At 34.2% G+C, this 26,237-nt stretch overlaps 1 protein-coding gene across 1 annotated transcript in view; it reads right to left on the bottom strand.

Annotated features, from left to right (window-relative positions):
* The window catches only part of LOC108758927 (transmembrane and TPR repeat-containing protein 1), a 140,849-nt gene that overhangs the window by 23,231 nt on the left and 91,381 nt on the right, over positions 1-26,237 (bottom strand). Inside the window, exons 7-10 of the mRNA XM_018504170.1 lie at positions 12,308-12,497; positions 6,159-6,280; positions 5,917-6,081; positions 5,360-5,473 (exon numbers count right to left, since the gene is read on the bottom strand). Coding sequence (XP_018359672.1) covers positions 5,360-5,473; positions 5,917-6,081; positions 6,159-6,280; positions 12,308-12,497 — 591 coding nt within the window. The remainder of the gene's footprint in view (positions 1-5,359; positions 5,474-5,916; positions 6,082-6,158; positions 6,281-12,307; positions 12,498-26,237) is intronic.

The raw sequence follows: 26,237 nt of genomic DNA, 5'->3' as shown, positions 1-26,237 counted from the left end.
CGGCCAGTATCTACGATCCAGCAACAATGCATCATCTGAAAATGGCGCGTATCGCGATGCTGGTTTTGCCGCAAATCATAAATAATGATATCGACTATAACCGAAAATTTTTAAAGCTGATGTACTTTTAAACGGCCAAATTCCCACTGTAATTATTCGGATAAATATTTTATCTGTTTTTACGCAGAATGATACATTTTTTTTTTAATTTAAAGGGTGAAAATATAAAGGATTTGTTTATCCATAAAATTAATTACACTCTGGATTCTCTTCTACGTACAAAAGGAATAATAATAATAACTCTTTAATGCCAATACTATAACAAAAATATATGATAAAATAAGATGAGAGATGCACAAACAAAATGTGAAGCATCGGTAATATACTATCTAACAACCTAAACATGAAAAAATAATAAAATTGAAACTAAGACACGAATTAGATTAAAAGTTAAATATAAAAGGTAAAAATTAATTTAAGAAACCAGATAATAAAAGAGATAGAAAATAAAAACATATTTTTAATTACAGATACGCGCGCGCATGTACATTATTATTGAGATAAAAGATTAAGAGCTCACAAAGATTATACTTTTTACGCACACACAAAAAATGCACGCAAAATTGTACAATAAAATAGATTTGTTAACATAAGAAAAGCAGCAAATCATGAAGTTCTAGTATTCATGGCTATCGACCAAGAGGACGAAAAAGTGGAAAGCTGAGAAGTAACGCGACTATGTACCAAAATAATCGGAAAGAGGGAAGAGAAACGAATGAAAGAGAGCGAAGAAATGCATTTTCACGATACGCGGTCTGCTTTTCTCGGTGAATGAAAAGCAAACAGAAAAGTCGCGTTTTCCTCGATTCTATGACGTTCCATCGATCGAATATGCTCGTCTTTTCCTTCTCATTTCATTCCGCATCTTCCTTTTTATCTTTCGCTCGTAATTCTCAAGACACCTCGCGCCATTCTTTCCACAAATGCAATAAGCGCTACAGAGAGAAAAAGAGAGGAAGAGGCGCGGGCGCGAAAGGCCTTGGAGTGAACACCTCGGGAGAACTCTATGTTCTTCCGGTGACGCTCAATTATTACTCGTGCACGGACCAGGTCAATCTCAGGCTACTTTAAATTACTTACTCGGCACGATATTCCGGAGGGAGCAGAAACTTTGTCGTGACTCTCCTCGGGGAAATTTCGTACGACAGATCGAAAACTAATTCGTCGCGCGAGGATCAAAACTAAAGCGGAATGTTGGAGGCAATGAACGAGGTACGTAGCGAAACGGTAGAAACGCGAGATGCACGAAAAAGATCGAGCCATTATTCTCGAGCGGAGTTTTATGGAATCGCACGTTGCTGCCGTAAAATGTTGTTTCAAGGAGGAGGTAAACGAGAAGAAAGGCAGTCTTTTTCCAATCTATGTCTCACACCGCGCCGCGTTATGCGTCAACTGAAACAGCGAACGATGCGATGATTTGGTGCGCAAAACAAGCGGAGGAAATTGCCAGTTAGTTGAAGATTCGATTTTTCAGACCCAATAATAGTCGATCCGCAGGACGCGATGCAGAGATGGTAACGGAAAGTGGTGGGAAAAAGAGGAGCCAGAGTATAGAAGGAGAGGGAAAGAGAAAGACAAAAAAAAAAGAAGTGCGACCTGCATAGAACGGCTAGAAAGCTCAGCGTAGGAAATGAGATCTACAAGTGAGCGAACTGGACGAGCGCGGGTATAACGCCGAAATGCAATTTTCATCCGGCACTCCGGCAGTCGCCCACCCGCTTCTGCTCTGCAACGCACCGGCTGCAGCTGCTGTCGTGCCGACCAATTCTCTCCCCCTTCATCCCCCTCCCCCTCCTCATCTATCCTGTGTTTTTTTCCTGCACCACATCACCATTCTCTCGATATGTTTACCGGACTGATTGCATTCGCGTAGACAAATAATCTGATATTACGATGAAACAATCTAAGCGTGATGTTGCGAAATACACGTACCGCTCGCGTATGGCAACGTGTGTGAAAAACGGGGATCCGATTTATTGGTACACCGCAGACGATTGCCTGATGATGAATCGCATGACACATCGCGAAAGTACATAGAAGTTTAAAATGAGAACACGTTTATTTATCCAACAGAGACCATTATTTTTTGCGCCGCTATGATCCTTCGTCGAGCATTTCTTGTGCTGGACGGAATAACGAAATTCGCGAAACACACGTGGGGTAAAAAGCGCGCAGACAGGAGCATAGGAAGAGATGCGGAGAGATTGCAGAGAAGAAGAAGAGGGGGGGGAGGGAGGGGGAAGAGGGGGAGAAGCGAAATAAAAAAAAAACGAACGACTGGTTACCACTTCATTTCGAGCGCAGTCGAGCTACGGCTAATTAATGCACTTTTGTCGGTTTGCTGCGACCCTGCTCACGCTATGCACGAGAAATGCGATGTGGAAAAGGGTGGTTGAAGCAGAGAGAAGAGTCTGCATGTGGTAATAAGATTGTATTACGTCGACTACTTTTGTATAATATTCCGCCTGTTCTATCATGTTATGCACGAAGGAATACATATTAAGTAAGTGAAAATAGATCGTAACTCGTAAAGGTAAAAAAAGTGAAGATGGAGATGAAATAAAATAACATAATGCAATATAAATGTAATTATTTCGAAAGATTTTTGTGATAACATTATTTCATGGAAATTGTGAAAACTCTAAAGTAAAAAACAAGCATTGGCGGGTGTAGTTAAAAAAATGCAAATAATGGATTTGCAATTATATTGTGCCGTCGAGTTTATGCATTAATTTTACCGTCTATATATATCTATTCCAAAGATGAAAGAATTATTACAAAGTTACAGACGGTATGAAGCCGAAAGTTGATTAAAATTCCTCAGTAATGCTGAAATTTATAAATAAATCTTCTTAATTACTTTTTCTGCCCTTTCATAGCGATATTCTCTATAAAAGTTATAAAACCGTACAGGATACAGGCGTATGTGTACCCTAACAATACATTCTTTTACAAAACAACATTCATATTCATGAATACGTGTTTGACCTCCACTCATCCATAATTTTTGTCAAAATTGATACGTAAGTACAATATGGAATAAACGGGAGATTTTCTATAGAATATCGATTGATAATTACAAATCTTTTTTAAAGCAATTATTCGCAACGGATTATAAAATAACAGAAAATTTCAAAATGATTTGTGGGATAGAATATCTAAAATAGCTATACAAATTATTCAGAAATGTCACCAAACACGTATGAAAAATATACGAGGTGTACACACTTTACGCAAATGGCTTAGCAATTAAATTAATTAAAATTATTCTTAGAAATAAAGCTTAATTTAGCGTATTCATCAAACATAAAACAATAACAACAGGACATTTTTTTCATGTGGCTTGCTATTCAAATAATCATCAGACAAGTTTACACTGTTAGATATCAAAAAAGTTAGATATCAATGGTAATCCAATCCCTCTTGAATTAAAAGTAATACTTTAATATTTTTAACTTTAATGTATATCAAAATCGATTTATTTTTATGGTTAGTTTCAAAGTAAATAACGTCTTTAATTAACGTGCATTTAGTAAATAATAAACTAACTTTGAGTCAAATTTAATACATTTTCTTTAATTAAATTATTTAATTTTATTAATTTTAATTAAATTAACAACATATTGAATAGAAGCAGTGGCGTGACCCATAGAAATAATGAAAAATAACTTGAATCGAATATAATTTGGCGTTACGAATTTAACAGTACAGCGCCTCGAAAATCACTTTTCACGTAATTCTATTACTTTATTTTAGTAAACTGTAGTTGTAATCAGAATATCTATCTTGTGCATTTATAATAAATAACTTCCTCGTAATATTTGGCCTACTTCTATTTTGAGCGAACTAAAATTTGTAATAGCGACAACTTAACATACATGTTAAGTTTTATAATTATATAATTATTGGGAAGATTTGAAATATAAACTACAAGCTGTATATGTGTTATATAAGTATTTTATATATTTTTGCTATTATGTATTTGTGTATATCATCAAAATTTTTAATATAATATTTAGAATATTTTTACTTAAGTACTTAAAAAAATTGTTTTCGTTCTATTTTGAGAAAATATATGATTGTAATTGTCTGCATGAAATATGATTCGGGTTTGCGAGACTTGTATGTTTAAATTATTTAATTGTGGCGAGTTAGTGTATTGCTATAAATGATAATTGATACGCCTATTTTTGTTAATATTTTGGAATTTGACAACTTGAAAAAAAAATCTATATAGTTAAGTATAATAATTAATAACTTTATGAAAAACGTTACGCTCTCACATTATGCAGTGTTAATGTACTAATTCTATAAAATTTGATGTTTTATAAAATGATAAATTTTATTGCTTAAATTATCGACTGCATCGAAATAGATGTGTCTTCCATTATTACTTATTGCATATTATGTACATTTCAACGTACTTTTATATAAAATTACACTTTTTATGTGAAAACCGCTTATTTCATAAAGGACTGTCACGGCAAAAACATTTATCAGGAAATAATGGTTCATATGTCTATTTTTCTTACTTTTTTGGAATTTGACAACTTGAAGTAAATATAGTTACGTATAATATCTTTATGAAAAACGTTACGCTCTCACATTACACAGTGTTAATGTACTAATTCCATAAAATTTGATGTTATATAAAATGATAAATTTTATTGTTTGAATTATCAACTGCATCAAAATCGATATGTCTTTCATTATTATATATTATATGTACATTTCAATGAATTTTTATATGAAATTATATTTTTTATGCGAAAACCGCTTATTTTATAGATGACTGTCACAGCAAAAACATATTTATCGGGAAATGATAAACTGATGAGATATGTATCGAAATATAATCAATTTTACAGTGTAATATTTAGAGCATATTAAAGAAAAAAAATCGAATAAGATAATTCATACACAAATATAATACAATGAGAAGCATTTATGAAGATAAAACTTCAAAATTCGATAGACAATCTGACGAAATACTCTTATTAATTAATAAAAAGTAGAATTACTAAAGTGTGAGGTACAAAATATGTACATAAAATATATATCATATCATATCATATATATAGATAAAATAATGTAATCTTTGTGTTTTAAGTAATTATTACATAATAATTTATGATAAAATGCCTTCAAATCTATATTCTCCCGATTATTAACATATCAAAGCGCTTAAACGTTCATAATTAGGTATATGTATTTTTCCGCGAGCAAATGAATATCACTTTTATCCCAAGATATATCTGAAGATTTTGTATACGTGCGCGAGAAAGAGAAATAGACTTACCAGAGAGCCAACTGATAATGGTGAACCGCAAGGTTCGGCTGCGACGTGTCTTTAAGGAAGTTTGCGAAGTTGTAATGCATCTTGGCATTGTAGGGTAGAGACCGCAGTCCCGCTCTGAAACAAGACGATTTGAGGTCAGACGAAACCATCCTCTTGACCTCGACATGACTCCTACCACCCTCGTCATCTCATATCTATGTTAGTTATGTTTTGTGTCTCTAAGTCCCTATACATAAGCAATCGGCGCTTGTACCAAATTCTTGAACGTATATATATATATATATATATATATACAACGCACACAGACGCACGCACACACGGGCACGATGCCAATCTCCTTGTTTAAGTCAGAACTAGACACTCCCCGTAAATGTCCACGATGTCTTCGCGTGACAAAATCATTTTTGTCGTAATTGCGAGGCTCAGATATGATTGCGTGCAATGTATGAACGATTATTTATGTTTACTATTAGCACGAAGACTTTATTCAAAGCAAGGAAGTTTCTCTTCTCGAACGGTTAATAAAACATGAGACACGTAAATCCGTTGTCACGTACTTGATTAAAGTTTCTCTAGATGTCCAATCCTTATTCCGAAGAACCGTTCTGAAACATCCTAAAATGAATAGAAGAACTACGCCTGTAGTGATCCAGCTTTTCCGTCGTGGTACAGCGGTCCAGCTCACCTGCATGCCGTAGACGACCAAAATAATCCACCCAACACTGTAAAATCACATCGAGAATTTATGCCATCCGTTGCAATAATTGTAAAAGTAAAATATAAACCTTAATAAAATTACCTTGGTGTATATAAAACCCGTTCTGCCACGACAAAACCCACAGTGACAAAAAGATTGGATGCAGGTAGGAACGGCAGCACCAGGAACATCCAACCAAGAACAAGAGGCGGATGCCTTTGTTGCTAAAAAAGAATATAAGACATATATTACTTCGGATATTTCTTGATAAATATAGTTTAAATTCTCGTTAAATCCGACGCTACTGCATCGAAATCTCTTCAAGCAAACTGTTACATAAGTTTCTTCATCTTTACCGGATGAGTGTACTCGATTAAAGTTTATGTTATACTTAAGTAAGTTGATGTTGCTTTTACGCAACTCGCATACTCGTAAAATTATGTTTAAATGCATTCGCAAGTTTTAAATGTATAACGAGTAATGATTTAAAACGATATATCTCGAACTGCCGCTTCTTAATTGACTTATCCAAAAGATAAATTTCAAAGTGTAAAGAAAAATCTACATATAATCGGAGAAATTTTATATAAATAAATAAGATCAAATAACCAAACCAAACCGTACATAAAAGGATAATTTAAAATGATATTTTAACTTTGCAAAAGAAAATATTTTCACATTTGCTAGAAAGAGTATAAAAATACTGCGACACACGTAACAGTTTTTGATGTTTCATTGAGAAATGAAAAAAGAAATTAAGCTTTTTTAATGATTTATTTTTCTCTCCTATACTTTTTTTATTTCTATTAGAATATTATTTCATCTAAGTAGTTTCCATCTAGTATGGATAGTAGTGATAAATTAAGCTATACAAATATACTCGTAAATGTAGGTTAAATCACATGTAAATAAAAGAAAATATCTGTCAATTCTTCCGCAAATTAATTCACATAAAGAGAGCCGAGCAAATATATCCAGACATTTGCTTAAATTACACAAAAAATAACGCTTGAAATTCGAAAAAAAAAAAAGATTACTGCAACAGACGGATTGCTATATTTTTATAATTTGAGCAAAAATAAGAGCTGCTAAAGCAGCATAAAAAAAGTTTGTGTGACAACTATAATTTTGTTTTAGCAAATTGGTCTTGTTTAGTTTAATCTTTAGTCAATTCCATTATTTTCATTTTATCGATACATAAAAATAACAAAACGTTTTGAAAATTTTTGAATGTATATACGGAAAAAAATCGCTTATTTTTCTGCATTAAGAATTCAAACTAATACATCTCGATATCCGTTCATTATATCTCAAAATAAATGTTTAATACGCCATCTGATTCCACAGTAGTTAATACAATGCTGATTGGTCGTATACGAAGTTATTGCATAAATCGGAATATCAGAAACATGTATCGCGCCTAAACTGCAGATTACCTCGGGAGAGAAGCATGTTTACGAGACAAATTGGAATGCTTCATAAACCTATGGTATCGCACGACACGCACGGATCGTTATCCTACGACGGTATGAAGAGAATACCGGACTGCGACATGCATCTTCACAGGTATATGCATAGTGTATGCACTTTCGTGTAACAGAAGGTAAATAAAAAGACAGGAAACGGTATATCAAAATGGAAACACATAAAATGGACAGACGCAGATTCATCCACAGCTTATGCATCTCATGCCTCTCATGCCACAGAACGTATGAATTCAAGATAGGGACGAGAGAGAAAAATATAAGAAAGTTTATATTTCGAAAATTATTCGAACCTGAAACAAAACGTGAAATATAGGTATGATCATTTTCACATGCAGCCATCAGAGAGGAAATTTCAATAACGAATATTTTGTGACAAAATTGGATTTAATATTCCAAGTCTAGATAGCGAGAAAAAAAATAGCAGTCTAATTTGTTGGAAACAAGGATATAAAAATAAAACGAGCATATGAACATCAATTTAAAAATCGATAACATTTTGCTTCTAATAAATAGGTTTATTATCTTGATTAAAACACAAAAACAACGAATTTGTCGAATTTTATACTTGAACACTTTCGACTGATTTACATCATGAAAAAAATATGAAAATAAATAAATAAAACGGGTATACAGGAATAAAAAATATATGAATAAAAATAAACATTTTAACATCAATGGAGTTCAACGCTTTACTATCTATTTCACATCGATGGAAACGATGAGAAAAGTTAGGAAAAAAAAGGAACATGTTAATAACAAAAATTTCCATGAGCGTGTCTCCGCGAAAGCTGTGAAGATGGATATCGAGCATTATCGCTTGAGAGATCAGAGTGTTGTCGCCAACAATGCGATGTCATTCTCGTCGAGTTTATCTGATGAAAAAGGGAGCAAGCATACAAATAATTTGCGTTGCCATTAGTCGATGATGGATCGGCCACAGTTAAAATGAAAATTGAACACAACTATAGCATTCTAGGAAGGACTCATCTTATAATAGATAATATGATGCAACGTCAACGGAGATTGAGATGGGTTTTAGTGGAATTAAAAATCATCCACTGGCCGATGCACTATCAGTCTATATATCGCTATCTCACGCGCACTCAAAATGGGAAATCAGAAAGTCCTTCACAGTATTAGCGGATATATCAATATTCAACTATCACTTCAATCGCAATCAAACATTCGATAAATACAAAAACGTTGACAGAAAGTCAGAATTAAAAGAAAAAAAATCAAGAAGTTACCATCAATAATGCAAATACAGCGACTTCAATTAACAATAAGCGTGAATATTTCAGGATTGTATTGTCAGATAATCTTCGTGAAGAAAATATATAAAAACCAAAAGCAAACTGATGAGACTGAAGAAAAGTCATTGATACAATACATTTACAGAAATGATCGATATTGATAATCGCAGTGCAGAAATATAAATATTAAAATATCATAAGTTCAGAAATAATTGAATTAGAATTAATTATTAAGGACAATTTGGAAAATGAGAGAAATTTATTAATAACGCTGGTGTGAAAAAAAATTGAGAACGATTATTTCCAATGCATGTAAATTCTATAACACAGCTAGCATAAAAAGAATAATAAACCTGACTAACACAACTATCATAGCCGTCATAGCAAGTGACATACATAAAAAATAGCAAAAAAATGAACGTAAAAGTGACACGAAAAGTGACACGAAGGATGATACATCACAACCGCAACAGAATAATTTAAATGTTTGAAAGAAAGACAAGATAATTACTCGCATGCTGTTGTCGACAGAAAAAACCAACTCCACAAAATGCGAAATGCATGTCTAAAGTTATGGAAGAGGTAACGTCATTCAACTCATGTACGGAACACGAACGTATTAGCGATATTATAAAAGGAAGTTGGAAAGTTTCTTCGAGCGTCGCGATGTCAGTGAAGACGATGTCTTCCAGTTTAAAAAGTTTAAAACAAATTTCAAGATAAATTAATGCGAGATTTAGTGACATAATTCCTATGCAAAATCACAGACAAAAATAAAGAATTTAAATAATCTTTAAAAAAAAAAACAAGGAAATTATTGCAAACTTATAAAAATCAGTCATTTTCGCGATTTTTAATAATCTTAAAAATGTACGACAAGATGTACAAAGTTGATTTTGTATAAAAGAATTCAACGTCAAGAATTCATGTTGTGAGGCGCGCATTATAAACAAAAATAGATATATAAAAAAATAACTTTGCAAATGTTAAAAATATATAACTATGTCAGCAAAAAGAAACGAGCACCAGCGTTATCAAAGACGAACATCAAAGTGGCGTAACAATGGCAGCATCGTTATCCAATTCACGTGCAGAAGCATAGACAGAACACGAATATAATACAAATCTTCAGTAAGAATCCATAGAAACGACATTCTCCAGTAAAGTGAAAGACTGAATAGAACAAAGTAAAAATAATGTTAATAACAGTGAAGGAACAAATAATACGGTATTCGCAATATCTCAAAATGGGGTATCAAAAACATAAATATAATAAAAAATATCGCCGACGTCCAATTTGAACGTTGAATCATGAATAGATAATACATTTTCTTAAAAAATCGACTGAAATAACAATGAATTTACTGGTATCGAATTCATCATTAGTGTCTGTCGATAACCTCTCTCAAAAGCGAAAAGATAATTTTAGATAAAATTATTCCAGGCAACACGCATTGTCTAGAAGATGTCTTTATGATGTCTTTCAGATGTCTTTTAGACATGTATGTCCCATCTTTATGACGTTTTTTAGATATGCTCATGTTTGAAAATTATAAATTTTTAAGAAAAATATATTTATAGAAGCTACAGCATTAGCGAAAATGAATTTGCAAAAAATATGTAAATGGACAAAAGAGTACAAACTGATAATAATAATAAACTAAGATAATAGTGAATATTTTTTGCATCGATTTCTTCTTTCAAATAATTAAAGAATGTAATACATACTATATGTATAATAAATTATTTATCAATTAAAATTATTTTAATAGTTCTATTTTTAGAAAATTTTTATATTATTATTGAACCATAGATTATTTTAATAAACGTCATATCATTATTTTGACGTCAAAATGTCGACAAATAACGTTAGCTTGTTTAATAAGTAGACATATATATATATATATAACATTACCGATCGATATTAAAAATGTAATTCTGACATATATGAAAGCAAGCATTATTATTAATATTCAAAAAACGATGCTTAATTAAGTAAAATGAAGTTTGTATAATAGAAAAGGGCTAAGAGCAACAGCAAGTTCTTAATTGCTATTGCGTCCTTACAATTAAAAACAGACATTTCGATCATCGACTAGGTCATTCTTAGTTAGTAAAATTATAAGTAATTATGTCCTAATCACGGAAAATGTTTCTTCTAACTAAAAACGTTTAAATAAAAGTCACATGTCTAAATTCTATTAATTAATATCGAAATTATAAAAGAATATGTTCTAATAATGGATAAAGTATTATTATCTCAAAATTTACCAACAATTTACTAACAGTAATTTATTTAATATGATGACATGTGATTTACCTATATTACATTATAAATCTATTAGACAAAATCTTAGGAAAACATTATCCGACTTTCTACATAAAATATAATTTCTTTATCTTGATTTTCTCTAAAACAAATATTGTAAAAGTTAACGTTCTCTCTCTCATATTGGGATAAGAAAAAATATAATTTACATAAGTTTTGAGACATTTTACGAAATCTAACTGCGCTAATAAATTCCCAGATATACACACGAGACGACAGAAAGCAATTATATTTGTAAAAAGATTTTTTCCTTTACACATAAATGCGCTACATGCATAAGAATAAGGATGACCTCGTTTGAGAAGAAGACATCTGTTTCCACTTCGTGCCTACGAAGAGCTAGGTAACCGCCGGCGGTTAGTCAAGCGTGTGAGATGACATTAAAAGCACAGATATGACCTCTTTGAGGAAAAGTGACCATCGACGTACAGACAGCGAACCTTAAAGAGGTCATTATGCTGAAGACTCAACAACCGTCACGGATGATCCAAAAAACACAGAGGACGAAAGTAGTTTATGAGATACGCGCGTATCGTTTGACTTGGAACTATTATGTCATGTACTTACTACAAAACTTCTTTTATGACTCTCAAGCCAAGCACAATTTCATCACTGTAGACAATAGCCGACAGGTACTCGAGTACTACGTTCTTATATCATGCTAGGTCAACGGTTGAAACATTTAACGGCAGGATGACGTTTCGTAGACGATAACTGATGGTCATTTTATTTTATGATCTCGTAAGGTGACCGATAACATCGGCAAATCAACGATACCAGTCTCTTGAAGAGAATACTTTCTTTACGCGTCGATTCGATAAAATAAAGTAAAGGAATTTATGTAAATTTCAGTAAGTCCGGATCTACAATAGGTGTTACGAGCCTTAAGCCGTAAGAAATTGACCAATTACAGTCGAATGCGAGGAGAATAATCGATTGCGATTCGTCCATTTCTTATGGCTTAAGGCTTAAAAATCTATTGTAAATCCGGGCTAAATCTCTTTACTACTAAAGTCTACTAAAGCTTATTTATATTAATATTATACCGCAAAGGAAATATAATAAGCGATTTTTCCAACTTGAAAGAATATTTGTGCGTTACTCGCAATTCGTATGTAAATATTCCGTTTAATTGTAATATAATAATTTAATTGTAATCTGCGATTATAAAATTTTACTCACCTCGAAATCCGTAAAGGCTTTGTACGTGAGAACCAGACAACCGCCGAAGAATATACAGGTGGCGAGATTTCTGGTATCCGTAAAAGATGTAACCAAAGGAACAGATCCCATCTGCCAATCGTGCGAGAGTATAGCCGGACACAGCAGCAACCAACAATTCAATGCTGCCAAGTAGCAAAAAGTCAACAATCTGAAATCAACAACGACCATTATCATTAGATCATAGTAGTACAGTAGTATAATATTTTAATTAATAATAAATATACTTGATATTTTATAATTATAACCCTTCGGAGCTGACAGTAGATCTTTCGAATTCACTCAATTATAAATTTCTTTGTAAAAAATGTCGAACGGTTCAATTTTCTTTATGTTACTTCCACAAATATGGATTCATATTAAATTATTCTTATTAAAATATATGTAATATTTATTCTTTTTTATACAAGTTATGTCATTTTGGTTCCTTAAAGTTAATTAGTGTTTTTTAATCAACAGAAATTAAATGAGCCTTACAGACTCATTGTCAATAACTGTGTTAAAGATTTTGGTGTCAATTTCGGAGAATTAGTATGCTATATCCGTTTGATTTTGTTCTGAAATAAATTGTCACGTTCATTTGAAGTTGACGAACGAGTTTCTTTTTTCCAAAGAAAATTGGCTGCTCGATTGTCGCAAGTTTTCGAGATCGGTATTGTCCTCTTGGCATGAGGTGAAGAGGTCGGTCAATGAGGCCTGGAGTGGTACCCTCCAGTTGCTGACATGGAGGTTCCATTTTCTCACTATCAGCATCTACCGATATAATCACCGATATATAATGTCCTCCCCTAGTATCTCTACGGCAAGCGTCTGTACGATCTTCGACGAGGATATTCTCGGTGTACCGTCGCGCTTCTCGGGACGGCTTACTCGGCAAGTCTATTGTCTCTTGAACAAGCCCACGCACACTACGGGCCGCATAACGCGCCGGTAAATATTCACCCGCGCCGTTGTGAGTGTTAATTCCAATGGCTCATGAGTCCTTCTAATTGTCCCTGGTGCCAGATGCGGCGACACCCACAGCATCGGCTTTATTCACCGGGTAGCCGAAAAGTGAATAAGTAACAACAGGACACGAAATATGTAAAAGATTTTAAGCCCGTATTCCTAATAAATTATATTACGGTTGATACAAAAGCATGAACTTATCTGTGTGTAAAGATAAGAGAGACATCACAAATTATGGTGGAGAAATACGATGAAGATTTATACGAGTAACTGAGTGCGCTATTACATTGTGATCGTTATATATCATCGCAGGTTAAATAAATTTTCTCTGCTAGTCATTTTTGATGACATAAATTCCGCCAGTAATATGACTTTTTAATATATTGTAACGAATCACTGGTTCCCCTAAATGGTACATCAAAACGTACTGAGAGCTGGCATTAAAATTTAAATATAGAGACTCTCTAATTGCTCCCTCGGCGAAAGAAAAATCTACATTCTGTGCAGCAATTGTTCTAAATGTTCCACGATTAACGACATTTATCCCTTTGTTATTTCGTGCTTGAGCACGTATATTGTTACTGCTACTTGCTAATTAATATCCATCTCTTGGACAGTCGGGAAGTGAAAAACGCAATGTAACTCGGGGAAAAAAGCGAAGACAATAATGTATCTCGGCTCCAGAGCGGCCGTCCTTTTTCTGCATAATTTTTCTTGTCGCCGGTCATCTATATTTTCATTTTGTTGAAATGATTGATGAAAGCTTTTGCATCATGATTTCGCGAGACACGGGAATTGGGAGTTTCTGATGCAGGAATAAGGGGCGATCTGAAACGTCAAAATAATAATTTGTGGCATATGTCAAGCGCGATGCACGTACTGCTATATGAAAGAGCAGGATTTTCCCGAGAAAACGGTCGCACAGAGAGTGACATATTCCCGCACGTCCACTCTTTTTGGAAATTGTGGGTATTACAGAGATTGCTATAAATCTAGGAAGGATATTCTCAGATTTGTGGACTTTCATGGACTTCCATAGACTCGTCCAAACAAATATCCGCTTTTCGGAGCTAGACCTCCATCACGTAGTTCGCTAGTTGATAATAGATGATAATAATAATAGTAGTAGCAATAATAATAGCCAGAGATCGATGCTATTATATTTTTGTTTACCAAACATATACAGGGTGTTCCAGATCCAACGCATCACCTGCTAATAGCAGATTCCTGAAGTCATTTTGAGATAAAAATTTAATATCATAATGTACAGGCTAAATATTTTTTTTTAACATAATAAATATTTAACAAGAGCAACTATTAGCTTTTACTTTTAGCACTTTGCGTTGTACTAAACTTTAGACGGCATAATTTGTTGACTTTAAATAATTATAATTCAAAAAATATTATAGCCTCGACATTTTGATATTAAAATTTTAATCTCAAAATAACTTCAGGAATGTGCCATTAGTAGGTGATGCGTTAGGTCTGTAAACACCTTGTATAAGAGCAATAAATGAATAAATTATAAAGAAATGAAAAAATAGTAATAAGATACTTATTTCTTATACTTTGTATATGTTTGTATATCTTAACTTACAAATTATTAAAATAATTTAATCTCTTTATTTTTGTTTATTACATTTATTATCATCCACATATTCCTTGTTTATTAATAAAAATATATTAAATTAGAAATATTAAACAATATTAAACAATAATAAACAATTAGAAATATTACATATTAAATAATTTTTTATATTTAATATACAGAAAATTAATCAATTGGTTCAATTAAGACCATTTCATTAAGATGGTTCGCGCCAGACATCGTTTCTTGTTGGTCTTACGATCGTTTGTCAAGCCAGCGAACTTCAGAAAAAGCTTTCCTTTGAAGCCGTCATTCGCGTAGAAACGCGATGTCATTAGCTTTTAATCGGAGCGTTCCATCAATTTACCCTCTCTTTCATTCAGCCGTCCTCTTTTTCCTCCATACCTTCGTGATATGGGTATCGATTCTGTCGATGTTCATAAGCGGTAAACTTTTCCGTCCGTATATTCTTACGGTTCAGATATTGTCGGCTTCCAAATTACGCGTATTATGTCAATCACAACGAATCTATATCTCACACACGGAAAAGAAGAGAAAACTAATGTTCGGATTAATATAAAAATTATTCATGAGGCGCCAGTAATATTATACTTGTCATCCTTTATTAACATTCGCTCAGAATATGTTCGAACCGAAGATGACAATTTTGAAAGCGCTTCGGAACGATCAATCATGGTTGAGAAATTCATGAAACCAGGTGCAAGGTGGAAACTTTAATCGACGCTCGCGTGATAAGTTCTTCGCACCATCGTCCGTTCGTTTCGTCATCGTCGGCACGTAAGAACTTTGATCTCCCGTACATGCTTTTGAATTCAGATGAAAGCAATTTCCCTCGATTACCAGGCGGAGGTGCAAGATAGGCTACGATCGATTCGCACGTGTTCCTAAGCATTCACTTGGCGATTTCGAAGCGAGATTTATTGCATGCATAATCACGCAGCTTCTAAGCACGCAAACTGGTATCATTTTTCTATGTCAAATTTTTCAGATAGTCACCGCATTTGCATAAACGCAATTTCCAAGCGCGAAGTCATGCATCACATAATTAAAAACACGTGCATACCTTTAACAATTTGTTAGTAATGTTTTTCACACTATGTCAATTGAAATGTAAAACATTTAAATTGAAATGGAAATACACGCTTTTTGTATATCTTCTTTTACCGTACAAATCTTTCTAATACCAAATTTTCAAGACGTAGAATAAATTTAGACGCTTCAGGGTAATAAATTATCAATCTTCTTGCGAGACAGCGCATTTTGTTTCGAGACAGCTCGTATTGCGTGAATAATCGTGATGGTCGCTGTAAATCGTTATAACCGAGAGAAATAAATTGCGCGTCTCTGAGTTGTGTTACATCGTTTCTATCATAAATTATCTTTTATATGATCAATAATTTTTCACCGCATTTTTTTTTGCACGCCCTTTTTTTCTCCGTTGCAAAAGCGTGACACTGAATAATCTAATTTCCAGGTTATCTCGTTATTCTCATCAAAGGGTCTCGAAAAAGTAGAGGCGATCGACGTTGTTGCGTACGAAGCGATTGACCGGGAAACGACGCGATATCGTGAGAAGAGTGACGGCGCGGGAAGAGGTCTCTGTAATAGAGGTTTATTGGCAATTAATCTTGCGAGCCGGATGTGCCCGCTTCGTCGGGCACGATACACTTCCGTCTCAGCGAGCGACCGGTAAACCGAGGAGAGATGTATTGCACCGTCCTATACGGAATCAAACGTACGTCCTCCTCTCCGGCCTTCCTCCCGTCGATGCCGAACCTCCGGTATACGTGCCGTGCGTCTTTGTCAGCCGCGCCGGAAGTGTATTGTTCCCCGAGTACCTCCGGTACTCGCAAGGTGCCCATCAACTTTGATCGAGTGGGCTAACATACGTAAGTGACGTTATCTTTTCCGAGTTCACGTTGCGTAGTGTCTAAATGTGTTAAACCTAACCGAAGTGCATCTATTTCATCGCGATATAACGTTGACAAAGCGTTGAGTTGATCGCCCGTTACGTTCATGCGTTTATTATAGTTTAGTATATTATCGTGCTTTCCACACCCACGTCGAATTATCCAACGCGAGGGTGGTATCCTGAATTACTCTCTCCCGCCTCCCCCCTCTCTCTCTTACCCACGTCGAATTATCCAACGCGAGGGTGGTATCCTGAATTACTCTCTCCCGCCTCCCCCCTCCCCTCTCTCTCTGTCTGCACAAGAGTATCGATTTTCTTTAATATTTAATAGTTCGATTCTGTTCTGGTGTCACAAAGAGAACAATAGCACGCATCGATGCACTGTTTCCGTGAATAGCAGTAATTCCGTCATCAAATTTAACCTCGATGATCGGATACACGAACTGCGATATTGCGGTTTGATTTTCAATCGACGGTTTGTCGATGAAACGCGCGCCACATAGAATTCGAAAAAAGGTCGCGCTTGTTGTCACTATTCGTTACTGAACTTATCACTGAGCTGCATCTACTACTATTTTATAGATAATTATTTTTACTGCGAAACGAAAGACTATCAGTATAATTATTTCCATCAAATCAGATTAATGGTCACTTGCGATGGCCATAACCATCAGCTCGGACTGAGAATCCTCAATCTTTTAATCAAGCAAATTATTAAGAATTAAAAGCGAAAACAGAAATGGATCGAACCCAGGAATGACATACGTATATAGACATCGCATTCAACTCGATCCGTGTTTTCCGCTTAAAATGCACTCACCCCTTCATATTTCCCTTTCGTCGTACTACAGTCATGTCATGTAGACGTTACCCTTCGGAAATCGGATTTTCTTCTTTCGTCGTTAATGGTTCGTATTAGTCCAATTCGCGTAAGTTGTTTTAATTGGACGTATATGAGAGGATCGGAACTCTCCTCCAGACCGTAAAGAAAAGAATAATTACGAACGACATTGCTTAAAGTCGTGTTTCAGATGATAAACGCGAGAAACGTGCCGTGATCATACCAGCAAGTTCATAAAAGATTCTTGCTAATTAAGAGTATTCGATTGAATGGTGTGTGCAAAAGGAATTACATCCATTATTGCATCTCTGTATAGAAAATAAATTTTCCCTGTATATAAAATAAATTTTCTTTGCTTCACACTGTTATTTATTCTACTGTTTATTTATTCTACATGTTGCGCTGTTTAATTGCCGCGTTACGACACAATATTTAGTTATGCTTCATTAAATATACTCGCAAGAACCATATACATCTCTCGATTATCCTTTATACATATATTATACTTCATATAATGTACGTATTGCCAAAGCAACATTCATCAGCTAACGCACTGTGCGCTCAATAGACTATGATCGGATGGAATTGATGTAACACGAAATTGGATTGAAATGCTATTTGCAGGGTAGTATGCAATAGTTATATGCTTTATCGCTCATAAATGATACATCATAGTAATACGTAGCAAATAATTTAACTAATGTGTTACATGGCTAATTTGTTAACAAAGTTGTATTTCTTTCCAAATTAATAAATATATTACACGTTAACTTGATTAGATACTAATATAATTAAGTCAATCTACGAGGATAAATTTCGCTGCTGTAGTTAAGCTCAATCGCGTACAAACTTTGGCTACGTATGTCCACACATTATTTCTGATATACTCTCGTAGAGTAGTTTCAAACTTTGTGACGAAGGCCGAGACTGGAGCCATTAATACAGTTTCATGTAATTTACTTGAAAACATTAAGCACTCGTCTATCTATCTGTCCGAAATTACTCCAAGCTTTCCGTATTCTATTACAAAGTACATATTTCACTCTGAAGATTATACATAAAATATAACCATAAAAACATCACACTACGAAAACAACACTTGGATATAGCAATCTAATTCAATTGCTTTCTTAGTTTGATAACTTTCATAAAAATGAACACATTGTGAACAACTTTTTTTTTAATTGAAATGCCAGACATTAAGAAACCTAACAAATATCTTTATTAATAAAAAAAGTTATAAGCAATGAAAAAAATATCGAAAAATTATTGAAAGAAGAAAATGGGTACGCTGTACTAAAGAGGCGTTTAAGGGTTAATATGATAAGGCATATACATATTTTCAAGTAAAGTGAATTAAAAGAGAGAGAAAGAGAGAGAGAGAGAGAGAGAGAGAAAGAACACAGAAAAAGAGAAAAAAAGAAAATTTTTTACCCTGTCAAAGAATGCAACTCTGTATCTGATTCAGCAAATTCTTTCGCACTTTAACTGAAAATAATGCATTGTCGCGAGCGTAAAAATAAACAAAGAAAAAGAGAACGATCGAAAACAAGTAACAGAAAGTGAGGGAATTAGTAGATAGGTCTCTACGCAGATAATTTGTGGCGTGCAATCCTGACCCAACTACCCAGCTGGAATAGGCGAGGCGTAAGCTACACCTATTTCGTAGTAATTTACTCGACTTTCACCCCTTCTCGAATGAGTAGAGTCGGAAGAGAGAGGGTTGATTGATCGAAGGCGAAGCACATCGCCTCCCGCTTGCGGCAGGATACGCCGTCAGTCTTGGTTACTAACATACGGAAACTGATGACGATCCAGTTCTACGTACGGACGCGTCAGAATAGATTCAGGAAACGCGTACAACAAAGCCGCACGTTGCGATTTAGCTATTCCACCGCCGACTGCAACCTCTCGTCGCGCGAATACCTCCCCTCTGTGGTCTAGTATCTATATTTCTCCGACTGCACGTTGTAATGAATGGAAGACGTCGGTATGGATGATGACGTACGGAGGTTTCGGGTCTCGGGTGAAACATCCAAGGTTCAACGCATAGCTATGTATATCAGATATCTCGTTGAGGGATTGTCAACGACGTTCCCCGGTGATGTCTCGTTGCCGTATCCAGCCATTCGCGTATCCGCGTTATAACGATATACGGACAAGGTCTCTCAAGGGTTTCAAGTTTACAACCCTATTCCCATCTCATGAAAGAAAGAGTAACGTTCATCAATGCACTAGTCCGTTTGGATAGTCTCCTTCCGAATAGGATAGACCATAAAGGATTAGCGTAGTTATGTTTTATCGTCGTTATAAAACGATATAAGTGAAACGAGTATTGAATCGATCGCAAGGAAATTTCTATCTGAAATTTCTATCTAACTATTAATTATTGTATGAATAATCCAGTAAACATTAACTGAAAATAGCATCAACGTTATAATTTAATTTTCAATAATTCAATGTACAATACGTATTGTATTGATACTGTTGAGTATAAAATTGTAACGTTGATGTTAAGTTACCTATTTTTAGTTGGTGTATTGAGAAAGTATTTATTATATTATTATGTAGATCAATATCATATATACATATATATAAAACTTTCTTTACATATAAATATTATTAATTATTAGTGCATATAAACATTTAAATTTCAGTCTCATAAAAGATGAATATTATAATGTATACTAATATGTGATCTCTGGAAATACGATTATCGGATTTATTACAATTATATTAATACCTCACAATGCTTATTGATATATTAATTTTATGTTAGATTAATTTTATTTAACTTAAGTTTGAATAAGTGAACAAGAGACTGTCATAATTATAATACAGACGGTCGATTTTACGTGAATACCGCAGTAATGGTTTAATAATGCTTGAGTAACTATTTATTATATTCAAGATTAATATTTTCTATACGCAATAATGCACATACATCTCTGCTCGGTTTGTTCAATGAATATTTCATATATTGTTATACGCACGCGCATAAACCTATGTATTTCTGGAACAATAATATTTACCGAGTAAATCCCAGTTGTATTTTGTATTATATAGCATTCTCAAGTGAAATATCGGTGATGCCGACGGTAAATGGGAAGAGCTAATACAGTTTCACAGCCACCATTACGACAGACAAGAAATCCTTTAATCCATTAGATTTATTCTAGTCCCTGTCAGCAATAACGTATTTATTCAAACGTCATACAGAACGCAATATTAATCTATTAATGACTCATTGTGGATTATTACAGAACAACTTTTTTATACATACTTTTTAATAATATACATACAGTATGTATGTACCTATATTAATAATTTTCACAATGTCTCATTCTAATAATATCGCGCAATAAAATATGCACAACAATGACACGAATACACAATACACTCCTGTACCTGTACAAAAATATTTACGTACGAAATCTGACAATGTGGCTTACCCAAAGTGTTCTTAGAGGCTATAGGGAATTTATGTTATACAGTATCAGTTAGTCTGAGACATTCCGCGGCTTCGCAGCTCGGTGTAAATGCGTGCTGTTAACCGCGCTCTACATCTTTAAAGCATCTTGAATCTACCTCTAAGACATCGTATATAAGTACGGTGGAGCGACGAATTTCGCGGCCGTACTGACTTAATGTCCTCTAAAGTGGTTAATGGATAATTTAATGTCATTGCGCAACTCACACAGATGCGCGCCTAGATGGGCGCGTGTCGAAGTAGCTACACGATGAATGACTTACATCTCACGTGTATCACGTCGGTGCTTTCAAGATTGTTCATGTAAGCCACATCAAACGAGATATAATTTCGCCAGAGTATGTAAAGTTCAACGTTTACCCGATAGATATATATATATAGTATATTCGTACATACCCGTGAGCAACAGAGGTTTAACATCAAACGCTTAACACTTGGATAGAATCGTTTCATCTACGAACAATATAGATTTAAGAACGATAATTTTATGACATACTAACCTACACGAACATCATCATTTTCTTCACTACGTATAAAAAAATGAAGAAATTTTAGATAGAGCAGACAATCATTGACGAAGAGTAGAGACTGGATCAAACTATCGAGAATCAACGAAGTGAAATCGAGTAGTTTCTCCGCACACAATAAACAGTAACATCTCAGGAAAAAGCAGTCCAAATGGTGGATGTCTTTAATATCCGGAATTTACCACGCTCTAAATTTTGTCTTTATAGACTTTATTTTTTTCACCTTGTATTGAAAGTAAAAAATAAAATAAAATTTATAGAACGAAGGTCATCTTGGAAACCATTATTGTACTCGCTTCAATGGTTTGTCATAGATCTATGAGGTAAACCAAGATATCGACAGACATTCTGAAGTCTCGAAACATCCACTCGTCTCTCAAGCATCGGTTAATTGGATACTCCGTAGCCGACACTCTTGATGACGTTTTCTTTTTACAACAACGCTCCTTTCTTCTTCTCTTTCTATTCGTCGCAGTTGATATGTAAGTATTTTCTGTTTAGTCTCATAGTTTCCTGAGCTAAAAGGAGTTGAAATATGACTCGTTGAAAAATAATGTAGTAAGAAATTTTTTTTATGTTCCAAGTCAATGCTCTTATAAACTTTGTCTGCGTTTCTTACATGCTGTGAATTCTATCATAAATAATGGAAGTGCATTAAAAAATTATTGCAAGGCGTCATACGAGGAAGAATAAAATTCATCGCAGAAGAAGATGTTGAAGAAAATGGCCCATTAACGGTAATGTCGGTAACAAATTCTTTGATGTAAAAGTGAAAAAGGAAAAGAATCACAAAAGCTGTTTGGTATCAACTTTGTTGCTTTGTCCTCGTATATGAAGTATAAAATTTACTACCGTGGGGGATTCGTTAGAGAACAGTGCCTAGACCCTCCGGATATAACTAATTACGCGCACTCAGCGGTGTCGTCGCAGTAGCTTTGTCAGGGGCATTTTATCTCTGCGCCGGAATTTTCACTGTCCAGAAAGTTCTCTGCCCACGTACATTCTCGTTGATCTTGCGAGAGATAGGATAACCACGTTGTGATCGTTTAGTTCGTTTTCCTTACACAGTGACGTAATTAAAGCCAACACGCTATATTGCATTAATCGCGAAGTCATTATTTAACACAAAAAATAAGTTTAAATGTGCCAAAGATATAGATTCTATAAGACATTGGCAGGTCCAGAAATTTGCCAAAGGGAAAATCTTTGGTTTGCTATAAACAAAATTTCTTTGAGAGTTAAATTATTTAAATTATTACATTGAAAAAATATTATTTAGATGTATAATTTTGTAATCTATAAAACGTTTTATTTAAAATTATATTAATAAAAAAAAGAAGTATATGATAGAATCTATGTTTTTTTTAATCTAGGAGTTTTTTAAATTAATAAATATCTTAAATTAAATTAAGGAATATCCAAATTGTGATTAAGCACTTCAGAACTATTAAAAAGTATATATAATATTTTGTTATATATATTTTAAAAAAAAGATTCCAAGGGGACAGGCCTCCGTAAATCCGACAACGCCACAAAACAAAAAATTATTTTATAATTAATTAAACGTATCATATACCTCTGACAAATAAATCTGTTCTTTCCAGTTTAATTTCTTGCGATTCATCTTTCCACTTTTTCTCTTCATATTAGAGAGAGAAAAAAAGAGAAAAGGAACAGTGCAAGAGTTCAGCTAAAAAAAAATCTAAGGATTTGCTCGATTTTCCTCGATATTCTCTTCTGTGGAACATATACTTTCCTCCAACTATCGAAGGTTTACTTATGCAGTTATTTAACAGTATGGTTCTAAGCGTTGCATAAACGATGTTAATTATCTGCATCGGGTATATCATCGTGCAATCTTTACGAACTCGCAACGCCAGTTTATGAGAGGAGAATAAGGATGGAATTCCGAGAAGGCGCGCAGGTGCTTGAATAGGACATAAATTATAACAAGAGTATACGAAGTTGCTACGAGAAAGTACTTACGGTGAGAAAGAAGCGCATATGTCCGTAGTTGACTAGCAGTATTAACCGAGTGTGGTGTGCGAATATTCGCATACAAAAATACGCCTCAAACCGTAAATCTGCCTTGCTCTTAGGTTAACGTGTGAGAAACGGTTTTGCATATTCCCATAATTTTGAAGCTCGTGAACTTTATACCCTGGCACTTTTTCGCCAGTTATTACACGAGCGTTACAACCCCGCTATAACTAGCTATTGTCATTTGAATATATTGAATATATTATTTATATTGTATAAGAGAAAAATAAAATGAAATTATTTCATTAAACAATTATATACAATTATATTTTGATTAGTTATAACTGATAAATCGGACCACCTTCTTTCAATTCTAATGTTGAAAGGTTCAGAGAGGTTTGAGCTTACAATTAGAGCCATTTACCGCAGAAACTTCCGATCATAAGAATTAATCATCCGGCAACGAGATGTCCGCACGAAAACTGATCTGTAGATTTAACGCTTCGATGGATTATCCGGATGGGAAACAATGAGCGTAAATTTCATTTCTCACTTTCGCTTGATAGAGACATCTTCTATATACTTTATTTGATCACTCTAATATAAGGTTTGAAATTTTTTAATAAAACCGAAATTATCATATTTTATGTAATACATCACTTTGTCTCGAATAATAGCTATATATAAAATTTTCGGATCTATAAAGATAGAGCGAGATAACAAGCACTACAAAGTATTTTGATGCTCCCTTTCAAAGGGCGCTATTTGCAATAAACAGCAAAATAATTTATGCGAACAAATTGAGATACGCGATATTAAAATACAGAGAGTAATACTTCAAAGATGATTGAACAGGACTTTCAGGAAAATGGCCATGAGAGTGCGCAGATACAAATTTTCTCGTAACAATATTCTCGGTCAAAGGATTACGTCATAAAGACATGCTATTATACATACAGCGATGGAAATAGAAGCGAGAGAGCAAGAGGCGTGATATTACGCTCTATCGCTATCACATGCATGAAGTTCCATCGCTCGTGCATGATTGTCAGTGCACCGTAAATGACTGGTGCTGCATACGTTTGCATTTTCGCATAACGTGGCTCATAAATATGAAAGTGAGTTTCGACATCCTTCTTGAAGGAAATCACGTCAATACGCGACAACATGGTTCGACTAGCTTTCGCTGAATTGTAGCACGGTTCCAATAATTCCTGTCCGATGTAAAATCCTACAAGCGTAGTTGACAGCAACAATCTCCTATTGTTAAGAATATTTCGAATTTCGACAATTTACTGTCATTCACATGTTGAATAAGGTAAATGTCGAAAAAAAGGGATTTACTCTCAGTGTATGAAAACACGATTGAATAGAATTGCGCATGATTATTCTAACACTTCTCTATTGCAGATATTGATAAAAATTCAAAGTGCACTCTGTCACACATTGTGAGTAACGTCTCGTTGATATACGTATCAAGGACTGGCCCGTGATCCAAATTCGCAGGGCGTAGAATTTTCTATAAATTTGTTTTATATGGGTATTATCGTAAACGTTACACAATACTCTACACATAAATCTTTTATGTACGTGCGTTACGATATCATAAGGAACAAAAGAGATATCGAAATCAAACGGAGAGGAAAGTAGAACAATCTTTTTACGAGAAAACTTACGTTAACCATTTATAGCATATTCCTTCTGTTTTCCAGGATATTCCACAGTTTCTAAGAGGTAAGCTGTTTTATAAACTTATAAATCTCTCGAGAGTATTCCAAACGTACAAACGTAAAGAAGAAGTTTCAAGTTACCATGCTGCATAAATTCCAATGAACTCTTGCGGCGATTTAAAGAACACAATGAGGTCTTGCAATAACCTCAGTGAACCAGTTCCATCGTCGTTATCATAACGACGTTGGATACATATCTTTATTTGATACACAATTTAATTTCTACCATGATAGTGATTAAGAATTATTCGCCAATGTCGATTTGAAACGATAGAATATCCGTAATATGTAACAGAGTGCATATATCTGCATTTTAAAATTATTAGATCAAAGATAATTAATATACAACATGATTAATAACGTAATTAATATTTATAATAATGTGTCCCAATGTTATAATAACGTCTATAACTCAATACATTTTATTATAAACGTAATTAAATATACAATTGAGACTGTTAAATTTGACTATTGACACATTTATCATCAATGATTTATATTTAATTTTCTTGCAAATTATGTTATATTCCATAATAATGAAATTAATATGGAACGGGTGTTTTATAAAGACTTTGTTGAGAAAGCCTGATTGTAGTAACATTCGTAACATATCATGCCATCTTACGAAGTCTGCTTACCGCGTGTTAATATTTTACGGCAAAGCCGACGCAGGTTATGGATATGACACGCGTATAGCGCCCATAATATCATTGCACATGGGTACAGCAATAGACCGAGACACGATGGGGCGGACCCGACGTGGAATTAATCACTGCGAAGATCGTACGCGGTATATACGCGTCTGTCGTAACCGGAGAGATCCTTTAATGATTCCGTTTACCCCGTACAAGCTC

This window comes from Trachymyrmex cornetzi, unplaced genomic scaffold, assembly GCF_001594075.2.
Source record: "Trachymyrmex cornetzi isolate Tcor2-1 unplaced genomic scaffold, Tcor1.1 scaffold16, whole genome shotgun sequence".
Lineage (NCBI taxonomy): Eukaryota > Metazoa > Arthropoda > Insecta > Hymenoptera > Formicidae > Trachymyrmex > Trachymyrmex cornetzi.
Note: the sequence above shows the minus strand (reverse complement) of the source record. Positions and strands in the feature narration are given on the sequence as shown.